This window comes from Vanellus vanellus (genome assembly GCF_965231255.1).
Source record: "Vanellus vanellus genome assembly, chromosome: 1".
In the NCBI taxonomy this organism is placed as follows: domain Eukaryota; kingdom Metazoa; phylum Chordata; class Aves; order Charadriiformes; family Charadriidae; genus Vanellus; species Vanellus vanellus.
Window position 1 is genome coordinate 219,198,080 of NC_138905.1, and position 14,567 is coordinate 219,212,646.

Sequence of the window (14,567 nt, forward strand, 5' to 3'; positions counted from 1 at the left end):
CTCTGTTTTGTTTTGGTTTGGTTTTTTTTTTTTGTTTTTTTTTTTTCTAAATAAGAATAAAATGTGACTGCCTAAGGAAAGAATTGCTGGTTGTAATAGAAAGAAGATGCTGTAAGGACTTAGCGTGGCTTAATAACCGCACCATGTGATTACCACACAAGCAGAGCAGTTGATTTGAATTTCAAGGACATTTTGGACCCTACTGAACACTGCATCAAATTGGAGAAGCCGATGGTGTTTCCCAGCTCTCTTCCAGACAGCAAAGTGGTGAGATATATATATCAAGATCCCCGACACCCAGATGCACCGCGTTTGGTTTCTTGCAGAAGAGGCTGGGGACTCTTGCTGGGCTTTCTCCCTTAGAGAGCTGGTATGAATTCAGGCAGATTTGGGTCCAGCAACTAAAAATGTCACTTTGAGTTGGCTGGCTGGCACAAAACAGTTCTTCTCCCTATGAAATCCACTTTTGCCAAAGTGGACAGCTGAAAGGAAAGAACCTGGAGAAGTCCTTTAGAGAAAGAGGCCTCTGGAAACTTCAGCAGTAGCCAGGGCACGTCAGCTCAAATTCTTTTTTTTATGGCAATTTTGTGGTCAGGGCAGCTAGACAGGTCTGATCAGACCATGCTACCAGACTACACCATCCAGGAGACTGCTATTGCTCAGCACGGGTTCCTTCTGCTGCTGAAATTGCTGGCAAAGTTCCCTTTGTCTGGCGCAAAAGCAGTGCAAGAAGGACCATCTCCACCTCCAGTTAAGCGCACAGGACCTTGCTTGCCTGTGGGACCTGCTGCCACCACCCATTCCCACTGCCAGCCCATGCCAGAAAGAGCTCAACCATCCTCTGCTAATTTTTTACTTTTAAAGGTCCCTTCCAACCAAAACTATTCTACGATTCTACAAAACTGCAGAGTTGGATGGTTGGAAAGAGCTTGAATTCACTCTGTTCTTCAGCAGGGACGGGCTTGGACTAGATGAGCATGTCACCTTGCAGGTGAAGAGCAGGAGGTTGGGAAAGCTTTCTTAGAAAGACCTCGTGCTCTCCAGAGCAAGGCAGCAAGAGGGCGATACCTTGCTGGCTGACCTCATGTCTTCCTGAGCAAGAGTGGATGCTGCATGCCTGAACACCAAGGGCTGAAAGTGAGCTGAAAGCCAGAAACATCGATGGAGAAAATCTCTGAGACATAGATGCTCAGCAGAAGATGAGCAAACTTTGCCCCTCTACAGCTCCAACCCTCTGCCATTAGACACGGGGTGGAAATAACGTGTGTGTCTCTGAACGCAAACCAGCAAAGGGGGTGTGAAATACATCCCTACCCTTTCGTCCCAGAGAAAGTTGTTTAGAAAGTCACACCTATCTGCAATATAAATAGGATGTGCAAGGTGCGTTCATGTTGTCCTCCACAATGACACCACACCGTGGTGGGCCCTGTCTTCAGAAGGCAGCTGTGCACAGAGCATCTTTCCACTCCAGCGGACAAGGGAATAAGTTAAAACCCACACAGAACCTTTGCACAAACCCCATGTCCAGGCAGAGCTGGCATGGAAGAGCCCAAAGCAGAGAAGAGGGAAGCAAGACCTCCTCCCACGAGAAGCCCAGCGGGATGCTGGGGGGCTCAGCCCCTCCTGGCACACAGAAAGAGTCAGTTCAGCTCCATCCCTCCCTTCACACAACGCCTTTTTGTCCTCCCCTCCCAGGACTGCCCTCACCCAGACAGACACGGCACTGTCTCGCAAAAGGCCAGCTGATCTTCTGGGCTGTCGGTGGGGGCGAGGAGGACAACGGCTGCTCAGGCGACCCAGCCACGCTGAAATGCCACCAGGCTGCGTGCAAAACAGCACGGGCCGGGCAGCGGGAGCTGCTCCTCCAGGCAGGCAAGGAAGGACAATCAGGCTTTAAGCTGGAAGAGGGCAGGTTCAGATTAAACATTAGGAAGAAGTTTTTCACTTTGAGGGTGGTGAGGCACTGGAACAGGTTGCCCAGAGAGGCTGTTGAGGCCCCATACCTGGAGGTGTTCAAGGACAGGCTGGACGTGGCCTTGGGCAACCTGGTCTGGTGGGCGGTGTCCCTGCCTATGGCAGGGGGGTTGGAACTCGATGATCTTCAAGGTCCTTTCCAACCTAAACCATTCTATGATTCTATGATTCTATGCCGTGATATTGCCTCTCTCCAGTCGCAATTATCGTTGCTCTCTGTGACGCGTTGTATTTCATGGCAGGCGGAGAAGTGGCCTCATGGCCAACCCCAAGCAGATGGCCATACCAGGGCATACAAATTCCCCAAGACATCGTGCCCTCAGGACCATATGTGCATCTTTTGGGCACTGAGGGCAGCAGAAAGGGGACAAGCAGCACTGGGGACAGGTGACGTTACCCCCAGCATCCCACAACCTGCCTAGAGCGTGGAGGACATGCAGAGTGTTTTTTGCAGAGGTCATGCAGAGGACATGGGTTTTCCACAGAAGAGGAAGGATGGGTTAGACCACCTACCTCCCAAAGACCCCAAACCCACCTCACCTACCCAAGACTTATCATCTTTTCCCTTTTGAAATGGACCACCGAGAGTATGCACAGATAAACCTTTGCCCTGCTGGACCCACCAGGCTTAACAAGAGCATCCAATGCCGACCTGGCTGCAAACTATTTCTCTGTTTTATGCATGGGGAAACTGAGTCACGGAGAAGCCTCCTTTGTTCCTGGACTTCACTGGGGGCAGAACAGCCTGGACCTGGGCACAGCAGGTCTCCCTGGCATCCCAGAAGCTCATGATGCCGAGCCCAGGCAAATAAACCCTGCTGGGGAGAGGAGATATCGGCTGGGGCTTGGCACCCTTGATGAAGGAGGTGCATTTTTGGGGGTGCCTGAGAGGAGAGATGGTGTAAAGCAATGTCGAGGTGCAAGGGGACAGGTGCACTTACTTTTGGCCTCTTCCACTGGATGCCCTGGATCCTTGACTTGTAGAAGAGCGAGTCGTCGTTGGCAGGGAAAAGCGGGTCCTCGAAGAGCTGCTTCCGCCTCTGACACTCCTTCTTCAGGGAGGCGTAGCGCTGGTTCTCGTATGGCTTCACTGAGGAAAACATCCTTCCCCACCGGCCCTGGGAGGACAGGGAGAATGGGAGTGAGACAGGGCAGGGTCTGGCCAGGGACACCTGATCCTCCTCCACAGCATCTGGGTGGCAGGACCAAGACATCATGGCTGGAGACAACCACCCATCCTCTGTCCCTGCCTTCCCCCAGATCTGGGTCTCCTACATTGCTAGACCCTACATTTTATAGTCCCATGAAGCACCTCTTGCTCACTCCAGGAGGTATCACTGTGCTCCATCACCAATTTAAACAGGCAGGGAAAATCCTGCATCCAAACGAGGAGATATGGATGACTCCTCAAAGCTCAAGCACACCTTGCAGATCCCCTGGACGTGGGACTCCCATTTTCCCCAGAGCTGGCCAAACACCACCAAAACAGGAACAGTAGGAGACGATAACTGGTGTCCTGCCTTTTAGTGAATTTGTAACTCGTTTGGGAAAAACACAGCCCTCGGAGGCAAAGGAGGAGAAGACATCCCCTGCAAGCTGGGTGTGCGCAGGTTTTACGGGGGCTGAGCCCTACCCAGAGCCCCCCCACCCTGCAGCCCCGCATTACAGTCAGTCATTTCATGATTTCATCAGCGACGCCAGTTTCTCAGTAGACTTTATCAGATCTGATTTTAATTAAAAAAGGCCTCCTGGCAGAGCGCCACGCATTTCTGGATTAATTATTCTGTCTTGACACGCGTCTAGCTTCCAGGGCAGAGATGTGAATTTAGCAAACCAGGAGACAGCAGGAAACCGCTGCCCAAATGCCCCCCAGAGAGAGAGAGCAGCACCTCTCCATCACCGCTCCATCACCCCTGCCGTGTGGTCACTGCGTACCGACCACTTCGGTCAGGTCCTCAACCCGCCACCCTGCAGGTCGAGTCACCTTGGTTCCACAGCAGGCACAAGGGAAGGGGGTGCTCTACGTCGTTCTCCTTTACTAAATCACAGACCTTCTTCCAAAGCTACTTCCCTAAAGTATCTCTGTATTTATTTATAACAGCCATGTACAATCCTTCTCTCTCCCCAAAATGGGACATCCTTTTCAAAATGTTGACCATTAGTGACCCTACTCTGGAAACATCTAGTCTGGTTTCCTAAAGAAACGGGGGTTTGTGTGCCACATAATCCCAACTGTGATCTCCACCACCACCCATGGTGAAACCAAGGGTGCCCCATCCAGCGGGCAGACGCATCCAGCAAAACTTAACTTATTGCTCCCACTGAGAGAGAGATACAGAAACCATATGCTTATTGTGGTGTAATCACATGTGGTGGGACAAGGAAGTCGCTAATTGGAAGCAGCTAATCTATAAACATCCAAAATCCCAGGGATTGCATGATCATTTACAGCTGGGCATGAATTTAGGAGTGGTGTCGTATCCCTTCTTAATGAATCGTAGGATTAGCTGAAGCAAAATAGGTGTTTGGAAGCTAAACCAATGCCCGTGGTGATGCGAGCAATCCTCTGAGAGCATCACCCTCACAGTCGGCTTCCTCTCATCTGGGAGAGACGAAAACACTTCACTTCTGCAAAGCAGAAGAGCAAAGCATAGGTTTTAATTGACGGTATTTATCAGCCTGATTAGCAGCACAAGTGCTCATCACTCAGAGCTTAAGTGAACCGAAAATAACCCCCTTACTGGCTGCTCCACAAGTCTCTGCTGCTGAGGATCAGTTGCTAGAGCAGCCTGTGGGGTGCTTTGTGCCACCCACCCACCCTTCTCCAAATCACCTACCCCGGCCCAGCCTCACACCTTCAGGCACAGTGAATGCTCCTGTGCAAAGGGGCAATTAGGCCTTTAATCAAACACAATCTGAACCGCAAGAGGCACCACCATGGGTAGACTGCATAGGATGGACCAGTGAAAAAGGTTGATGCATCTCCTGCGCGAAGACCATTGGCACTGGATGGCCAAGAACCCAACGACCCCGATGTCTCCCTGGTCCCATGTCCCTGATGTGGAGGAAGGACATCGTGAGCATTCAGCGACGATCCTCCAGGATTGCGGATTTGAGATTTTATAGTTTATAACTATAAAAACATCCCTGCTCATTGCAGGGGGGTTGGACTAGATGACCTTTAAAGGTCTCTTTCAACCCAAACCATTCTACGATTCGATAACATCGTAGTTTGCAGGCCAAGGACGGGGAGAGCAGCTCTGCCTTCGGTGTGCTGCATGGCCTGCCAGGACCTTGCCTGCGTGGGGCCAGTTGAAGAAGTATTAATTCACACAGGAGCCTTTGAAGGCAGCTCAACAATGCATTGAGGTGCTGCTGTATAAAGGGCTTCTAGCGATGCTCATGGGGTTTTCTCCGTAGCATCAGAACCAGTTCCCAGGTGCTACAAAGAGACTCAAGTGCATCACCTTCCCTCAGACAAGACTTAAAAATAAGTCGCCCGATATCAAAACCTGAGTAATACACCAGATTTACCCCTTGTAGGAAAGCAGACAACCTCCCCGAGCAGTCATGGAACGCACCCAGCAGTTAAACCATGCATCCACCCTGCTAAGAGGGGCCACGGAACGAGCTAGCAGCTGGACCTCCAGCAGAGGAAGGGGGTGAAGGACATGGGAGATGTCCCCAGGGAGGTTGTGAGGACATCTCGGCAGTGAATGAGCTCCTTTTGAGTGACCATCAGGCAGGACTTTGGCAGCGACAGCTCTCACTGCTAGAGGAGACACGGGCGAAGCAGCAGTGCTGCGAAAGGATGGTTGGCAGCTTCCTTCCACAGGAATACAACAGGCTGAGAGAGAAGGATGAGACTGAGATGCAAGATGAATTGCTTGGACTGGTGCATGAGCTGGGCTGACAGATGGGAGAGGACATTTCCATGGCGGGTTGCGCAGAACCAGAGAGATCTAGGAAGAAAGCCCGGAGAAGAGGGGAAGGAGGTTCCAGTGCGTTTCTAAAAGCCCCGCTTGAGTTACGGCAGGAGTTATGGGTTTGACGCTGGAGATGCTGGACGCCGCTCCGCAGCCCGTCCCGTGGCCGAGCACTGGCACTTGGCCGCTCATTCATAAAATTACTGCTCCTCCCCGGGCAGCTCTGCAACGACAGCTTGGAACTGCATTTTCCAATGACCTTTGCAACGCCAACTTCCATGAGATGCCCTGGGCAATGTCCACCCCTGTGAGAACGGGACCGCAGTCTTCTCGGCCAAGGAGCTCCAGCCTTTCTGCCACCCAGATTTGCCTGGGAGGAAAGGGTCAACTCCTTGCCCTGCTGTCCCACCCCACGGTGACTGTCACCTTGACAGCCGTCTGTCCTCGCCGCGGGGCTGCTCTCGCAGGAGAGGGTGGAGATGGATTTTAGTTGCAAGGGAAATGTCAAGCAGAACAAGAAGGGATAGTGTTCAGGATCATTTAGGAAAAAAAAAAAAAAGCGAACATCTTGCAAAATAATTAAAAGGAAGGGGCGGGGGGGAATCTTCTTAGGGCAGTATTAAAATTCATTACTCTCTTTAATTTGCAGCATTTCATGCTTTCCAGGCTGAACTTCAGATCTGCCACATTAAAATGCTCAAGGGCTGCCTAATTACTCTTTGCCATCTCGCGCCAAGCGAGGCCGCTCCAGCAGCACAAGAACTGGGTGTTTTCGTGTCTGGTCCGGATTAACGACGCTACACTCGCACGTGCGTGTGTTTGTGTGTGAGCAGGGAGGGGAATCCGCACCCACAACTCTTAGCAGAGCTGAATTTTTGGAAACGGTGGTCTGAACCCAACCTCACTCCAGTCACAAAGGAGTTAAAGGGGAAACTATTGCGTTGGAGGACCGAGCCAGGCATATGCCTCAGGGGTGTTGTGGACTCCCCTGTTTCACCTCCAGCATGAGGGAACAGCCTCAAGTTGCACCAGGGGAGGTTTAGATTGGATATTAGGAAATTTTTTTTTCACAGAAAGAGTTATCAAGCACTGGAACAGGCTGTCCAGGGAAGCGGTGGAGTCGCCATCCCTGGAGGATACTCAAAAGACATGTAGAGGTGGTGCTGAGGGACATGGTTTAGTGGTGGATGTGGCAGTGTTAGGTTGATGGTTGGACTCGATGATCTTCAAGGTCCCTTCCAACCTAGACAGGTCTATGATTCTGTGATTCTTTGTGGTTGCCCAATCCCCAACCAGCTGCGGTCTTATGGGGGTAAGCTACAACACTGCAGCCCAGCAGCGGGGTGTTCAGAGCAGCCAGGATCTTTCTAAAACTGTTACTTAAATAATTTTTTCCAGCTTCCTTGAGTGTTCCTATTGACAGACATGTGACAACACTGGGGTTGCCCTTCCACCTACCAACACAAAAGTCCAGCTCAGAGGACTGCTTCCGACACAAGGACAGCTTTATACACCTTTTCTCCACCCAGGGAAGATGCGGTTGAACTGTGAATCACTCTCTACACCGAACACGAGATAAGCGCTCCGTGCCTCTTAGCCAACATCTCTATGAACAAAAAAGCATCACGTCACGGGCTACAACGTGACAGTCCCACTGAAAGGCCACCAGCACCAGCAGCACACGGTCCACAGCAGGTCTGAGCTGCATTCCCAAAGCCCTTTCCTGCTCCCAGCTGTGCATCTACTGTAGCCTGGCTTTGGACTCGAAGCAGCACGGCCCGGCGCCAGCAGCACCGCGTAGCGTCCTGCATTAGCAACGTCCGCAAGGACTGGAAGGTGAAGCCACAGCGATGAGAATGAGAAAACAAGACATCGTTTCTTCTCAAATTGAGTGCGGTTAACCAGGGGAGCTAATTCCTATCGGAAGTCATAGGTGGTTCATCTCCAGATGTTTCTGAGCTGAGTTGGACATCTTTCCAGAGCAGCTGCTGTAGCCAAAATGCAAATTACTGAGCGTTTACAGCAGTTACTTGCTGAAACAAAACTGCTGAAGAACGGAAGATGAATGTCCCTTTCTGGCCTTTATCTCTTCCCTTCTTCCGGTGGTATCTCCGTTCTCATCTAAGAGCTAAAAACTCCACTAGGCTAAAAGTGAAACAACCATTTTTGTTCTTAATTATATTTACATCAAGCTCTGATTTTTTGCCAGTGATTTGCTGCAGCACAGTGTGGGTCTGAATCCGGACACCTGAACACAGCACCTATCAGCCAGAGGGTTAATCCTGCGGGTGTGCCATCCCCCTTCAGCATCTCGGTGTAGATGGAGTGGACTTAGTCTCAAATAAATCCTGACGGGGTAAGAGCTGTTTGTTTTGAGTGAGCAAACCCGCTCCATCCGTAGGGTTTTTTGCAAGCACGTACGTATGGCAAATGCTCCCCGATGGTACCTCCTCCTCCGCGGAGCTGGAAAAAGCATCACTCTCCATCTGCAGGGATTGTGGTCCCTTCTGCAAAGCACTCTGAGACCTACAGAGGAAGGTGCTGTCTAACAGCTGGCTGTTACTGCAAGAATCTCAAGAAAAATGTAATTTTTCACTAAAAAGTGCATTTGCAGCACAGCCAGGGAAGGGGCCAGGGTCACTTGTCCCAGCAAAAAACTAACGCAAGTGACTCCATATCACCCAAGCCAGCCTGGCTGGCAACATCTGCACAAAACAACCGAAGAGAAGATGTCGCATTCGGAGGACGTTTCCTGCAATACATGGTGATTTTTATCATGCTTGCTTATTTCCTCTGGTTTTGTTTTTCTTTTCTTTTTTTTTTTTTTTCCTTCTCCTCCGGAACATCGCTCCTTCGTTGCTTAACAAAACAGTGCAGGGAGAGACACTGCCAGCCAACGGGTTTACGTGGAGGTGCCGCGCTTAAATTTGATTTTCCTGGGAAACGGTTAACGGGAAGGTCTGGGCATCCCCGGATGCCATCTCCTGCAGGAGCCAGCTGGGTGCCATGGCCAGGAGCTCCCTTTCGCTTGGATAACTCACACAGGGAAGCCTTTGGCGTGCTGCGGGAGTTCCTCATTCCTTGCAGATATGAGTCACCCTTTGCAGACTGAGTCGATGTTGGAGCTGCAGGAAGACAGGGCAGCCCCGCACCGTGTAAACACCCTAATAACCCTGCGCGGGCGGCAAGCTCTGCCTGGCAAGAGCACTGCACGCAAAATGCGTTTGCGGCCCCAGCCAGACCGCCCCTTCTGCTCAACACAGATGTTAAGGTCAGATGGGACCAGGACCCGCGTCTGAAGGCATCCTGGCACCGGCAGGAGTAAGAAGCTCAAAGCAAAGCCAGTGGCAGCATCCCCCACCAGACCGGCCGATGCAGGAGGCTGGAGAGATGCAGGGCTAGCAGGGACAGGGGTGGAGGAACAGCAAAAGGAGACGGTGGAAGGACAGACCCAAAAGCAGTGGGAAGAGGACAGCTATAACATGCCACCAGGCAGCCAGCCTTGGCCGAGGGAAGCAGAGAGGAGCTGAGGATGTTCACCCCTCCGGGTCCAGCTCATCCCAACCCACTCACGGTTCGGGGAGAGCAGAGAAGCTCAGTTTTTGGGTACCCCCCAACTCATCCCCAGGTGCTGTTCAAGCCCTGAACCAGCCTTACCGTGGCAGACGCGTTAACATGAGGCTTGCTCCCCAGGCCACAGCAGGGTTAAAAACCCTTGTAGATCAGCAGAGGTTGCAGGACAAGCAGGGAAAGGTGAATTAATGGGCTGTGCCGGTGCCCAACCCCTGGAGACAGCCATGGCTTGGCTAACCCTCCACGCCCCAGCGCGCCGACCGTGACCCTGGTTAATGATTGCAAGGAGCAGAACAGAGCACCAGCAACAAGAACGCACTCCTGAGCTCGCTCAGGAGCCCTGGGGCTTCCCAACAAAACCTTGCTGACAGCAGGAACCTTCTCCAGGGCTCCCCTGGGGTTTATATAGGGCCGCCCAAAGCGGGATGGAGTAGCACAGGGATGTGGGGCTGGTCTCACCTAGCAAGGTCTTAGGTTCAAACATGGCACTGCTCACACACAGAGGTTTTCAGGCATCGGAGAAAGGCAGCCTAGGAAGGGCAGAGTCGTGCATGCGGAATTAAGCCACATCCATCTACTGTCATGCGGCCACACGGCCCTTACTTATCCCAAGAGAGGTGCCACCCCACACATCCATCGCATTGAACACAGACCACTCACCCCATGAGGTTACAGGAGCGCTGTGCCCTTCTCAGCATCCATTTTGATCACCATTGGTCAAAAAAAAAAAAAACAACAGAAAAAAACCCCGATGCTATCTTTTCAGGAGCAGACTCAACGTGTATTTCTATTATTTATTCAGGGCTTCTAATTGAACGTCTGGACCAGCTTCTTTTAAATCTGGTCACACTGACTCCACTGGAAGCCATCAATACGCTCACGCTCGTTTTCTTGCCAGCTGGGTAAAAACATTACGGTCTAAAGACAGACCTGTACCTCTGTGACGTGGCCAGAGGGAAGGACAGAAGAGTCACAGGGCATCACCTGAGGTAGCCCAGAGAGCCTTTTTCTTGGGCACTATGGGTCACAGAGATGCTTCGTTCAGAGGTTTGGGTAACCGGAAAATTCATTTCGAAAACTCATCACTAGCACAGACAAAATGCAGCACGTCTCCATGCAAATGCTCTGCCTTCAATAGCTTCTGCAGCCTCTGGGATAATTAAAGCAATTGAACTTCAAAAGATGCTGAGACGCGTGCCCGAGGAGCAGAAGAGATAACGGGGCTGCAGCTACTCCGTAGGAGAGTGAGTCGAGGCAGCTGGATCCTACAAGATGGTCCCTCCCAGACTAGCTGTGCTGTTTGTCCCTCTGGTTGAACCAAAGCATCCCTCCGGCACCTTCAGCCCACATCATGTCATAACACCAACGCCAGCCATCCCCAGGGCTATGCGTTTCTTCTCTCTCCCTCATCTTCACCCCTTGGTGTAGTCTGAGCCCAAAACTCTGTCCCCTTGGAGGCCTGGTACAACCCTCCTTCAGGTCTCCTCTTGAGAGACTCCTGGCCACACCAGAAATGTGTCCCTTGACCTGTTCCAGTTCAAACCGAGCGGGATCCAAACATCACCTGGAATTTCAGACAACAAGGGCTCCCCAATGCTTCTGACAATGGGCTCCACCCCCTGGGCTTTGCCCCAACCCTACAGCTCCTGGCCCCAATTCAGGACTCAAAGCTCTGCCAAGACAGCATCTCCCAGCTTTGCCTAATAAACAGGTTTAATATTTTCTCTTTGCCTGACCTAGACCCGAATAAAAGCACTGAGGCGCCCTGTTCCTTGCCCTCCTCCAGCTTGGGTCCTCCATTTTCAGTTTGCCCCTTTGAAAGGCTCTCAACCCCCTTGCCAGCCCCTTCCTGAGCCCCACATCCTGCAAATCCCATAGCCACAACAGCAAATATCCGGACCACACTGGGGTACTGTCTGACTTCAGAAGAGCATTGCCCTTGTCTGCAAAACCTTCACTCTGGGCCAGCAAGGTCTGCCTTAGATTTAGCTCCATTCTTTTTATTTTACCTGCATTTTCCTTCCTGCCTTTAATGAGCTTTTCTTTCTGTGACTCTTCTAAAGCGCCACGAGCACAAAAGTCATATTTAAAGGCCTGTAGGAACTCAGGTTGCTAGTGCTTTTGAAGAGGGATGCCTCTCTCAGGTAGATTGGACCACCTCAAATTTGTGAGGTTGATTAGAAATCTGTATTTCTGGATCCACCCAGCTCTCGCAAGCTGAAAGGTCTGAACCTAAGTTCCCGCTGTCCCAGTTTGAGGTCTCCACGTTGTGTTTCTGCTTTAAATGCTGCAACTCCCCCAACCTCCCAGCCAGCATCTTCCCCTGTCTTTCTTCATTTCAGCAGCGCTGTTCTTCATTAATACAGAGCCAAGAGTTTGCCATACTGCCCCCGGAGCTGAAAGGCTGCAGCCTTTTACCAGGTGGGGACTGGACACCAGCTTTCCTCCCCCGAGGGGACAGATACAGGTCACGGTGCTGAGCACCACAGGTTACCTCCTTTCCACTTCATCTCCCTATCAAGCATCTCCCCTGTTAAGTAGCAGGAGGTTGGATGGACACCTCCCATGGGCTACAGTTGGTCCATGACCTACAGCTGGATGATCAAAGCCAACCAGCACCACGAGAGCTGCTGCTACACACCACGGCTGATGTGTGCCACAGCATTGCAATGTTTGCTGGGGTAGGGACGGATTGTCTCCTGCCATGGAGATGCTTTCAGCTCTTTGTGCACAGCAGAAATACTCAGGGAGGGACTGATCCATTTTACAAGGGACAGTGACCTCCAGAAAGTGCAGTAGGTCCCCCCCACCAACACAACATGACCTTTGGTAGGGGGTCATGCTGTGGTGCAGCACCTGTCTTTGTTTGCTTTTGCTTCCCAGCACTTCCGTAATGGGATCAGCCATCGGGATGTGATGCTGCCCCATGTCATCCTGCTCCGTGCGGTCCAGAGGGCAAGGTAGGACCTCGGCACCACATGGTCCTCTGGGTCCCTTCCTATGGTAACCCAGAAGATGACCCTGCCCTTTGCTAGCCCTTCCTTAACACCCCGAGCTGTGCCCTTGGGCAGGCTCCCCAGGTCAAACTAACCCATCACCAAGCCACAAACATGAACAGTGAGACCAAAACCTTGCTCCTCAGGCTGCATCTCCAACCTCATGTTTGGGGGCAAAATCCAAAACCCACGGTTCTCTGGGAACATCCTCTACCCTGTGGCACTAACCCTCCTGGGGCTGCCCCTAAGGGACATCCCCCAGGGGCGAAGATTTCAGGCAGCAGCATCAGGAGAGATCCTACACAGACAGGATAAAAAGCAGAAGTCCACCCAGGTCAAAAGATTGGGTGGTTGTTCAGTCTGGAGAAGAGAAAGTTCTGGGGAGACCTTATTGTGGCCTTTCAGCACTTAAGGGGGTTACAGAGAAGATGGGGACAAACATTTTAGCAGGGTCTATTGTGATGGGACAAGGGATAATGGCTTTAAACTAAAAGAGGGGAGATTTAGACTAGGAGGAAGAAATTTTTTACGCTGAGGGTGGTGAGACACTGGCCCAGGTTGGCAGAGAGGTGGGAGATGTCCCATCCCTGGAAACATTCCAGGCCAGGTTGGACAGGGCTCTGAGCAACCTGATCTAGTTGGACTTATGGCAGGGGGATTGAACTAGATGGTCTTTAAAGGTCCCTTCCAACCCAAACCCTTCTGCGATTCCATGACTTCTCTTTTGAAGACCTCTTGCTCTGCTGCAGCCCAGCGTGGCTGGTGCTTGCTCCTGCTGCCATGGCTGCCAGGCAGATCCATCACTCCTGCTCTCACCCCAGCAAAAACATCTGTCCCCGCTCCGATGCCTGTCCAGAAACTCTGCCCGAAGCTGGAGCGGGCACTGGCTTGTCTGCAGGAGGTGGCTCAGGGCGTGTTATCACCGCACGGTTAACGGCAAGTGGGACAGCATGGGCTGAGCACAGGGCGCTGGGATGGGGGTTAAGCCCTTGCTGCCTCTCCCAGCAGGTATCCCGCTGGAAGTCCTTGCTCCGTATCTCTTTAGATATCATGCTGCAGCAGCCCTGAGCTGGAGCAGCGAGTCACGGGCTACGTACGAGACGTACCCTGTGATATGGGGAGGAGTTTCACTTCCCCACATGGGAGAGAAACCTGCTGCAGCCCCGGCCACAGCCCTGCGTTAAGACGCAATAAATCACTGCTCTCCTGCTCCTGCATGAAGACCTGGCAGGCAGCTGAAGGCAAGACTTGCCAGGCAAGCAGCCAACGGACACCATCCCCATCCAACGCCCACGCCGCAGCGGGTGGCCCGGCTCCTTGCAAAAGCAGAGTTTGCAGCTGCATCTTTTACCAGTGCAAGATTTCCCTTTGCTCGGCAGAGAAATCACCTCCCTTAACCATCCCGAGCAATCCTTACAGTATTTTACGCATGCTCAGACAACTGGTAGGACCAGCTCTGCAAGGCTTTTGGAGTGGCAAACCTGCAAATACTTTGTAGGAAGCTCTTGCTTACCAGGGTGTGGCTCGCAAAAAATAAAACAAACTGAACTCCAAACCCTGAGCAACAAACAGTTGTGCTTCCTTCTCCTTGATACAAGGACTGGGGGCAATGGTGGACCAGCTGAGGATGGGCTGGGAAGGGATGGAGTCAACCAGAGCCATCTGCATCCTGCAGCGAGGAGCCAGGGAACCTCCGACAAGTAGAAACGCAATGTAAGCAGGGACGGAGGGTGCTCACTGCAAGGGAGGGATGTGTTGTCTCACCCGGGGAACTCACTGTATGAATTATCTGGAGATATCATAGAGTCACAGAATGGTTTGGGTTGGAAGGGACCTTGAAGATCATCGAGTTCCAACCCCACTGCCATGGGTAGGGACACCTCCCACTAGACCAGGTTGCTCCAAGCTCCATCCAACCTGGCCTTGAACACCTTCAGGGATGGGGCAGACACAGCTTCTCTGGGCAACCTGCGCCAGGGGCTCACCACCCTCAGAGTGAAAAATTTCTTCCTAATATCTCATCTAAATCTCCCCTTTTTCAGTTTGAAGCCATTCCCCCTCATCCTGTCACTCCATGCCCTTGTAAAAAGTCCCTCCC

General features: G+C 52.0%; 1 protein-coding gene across 1 annotated transcript in view; it reads right to left on the bottom strand.

The window, feature by feature from the left end:
- The window catches only part of CAPN5 (calpain 5), a 42,633-nt gene extending 39,541 nt beyond the window's left edge, over positions 1-3,092 (bottom strand). Inside the window, exon 1 of the mRNA XM_082490626.1 lies at positions 2,916-3,092. Coding sequence (XP_082346752.1) covers positions 2,916-3,077 — 162 coding nt within the window. The 5' untranslated portion in view covers positions 3,078-3,092. The remainder of the gene's footprint in view (positions 1-2,915) is intronic.
- Between the last annotated feature and the right edge of the window lie 11,475 nt (positions 3,093-14,567).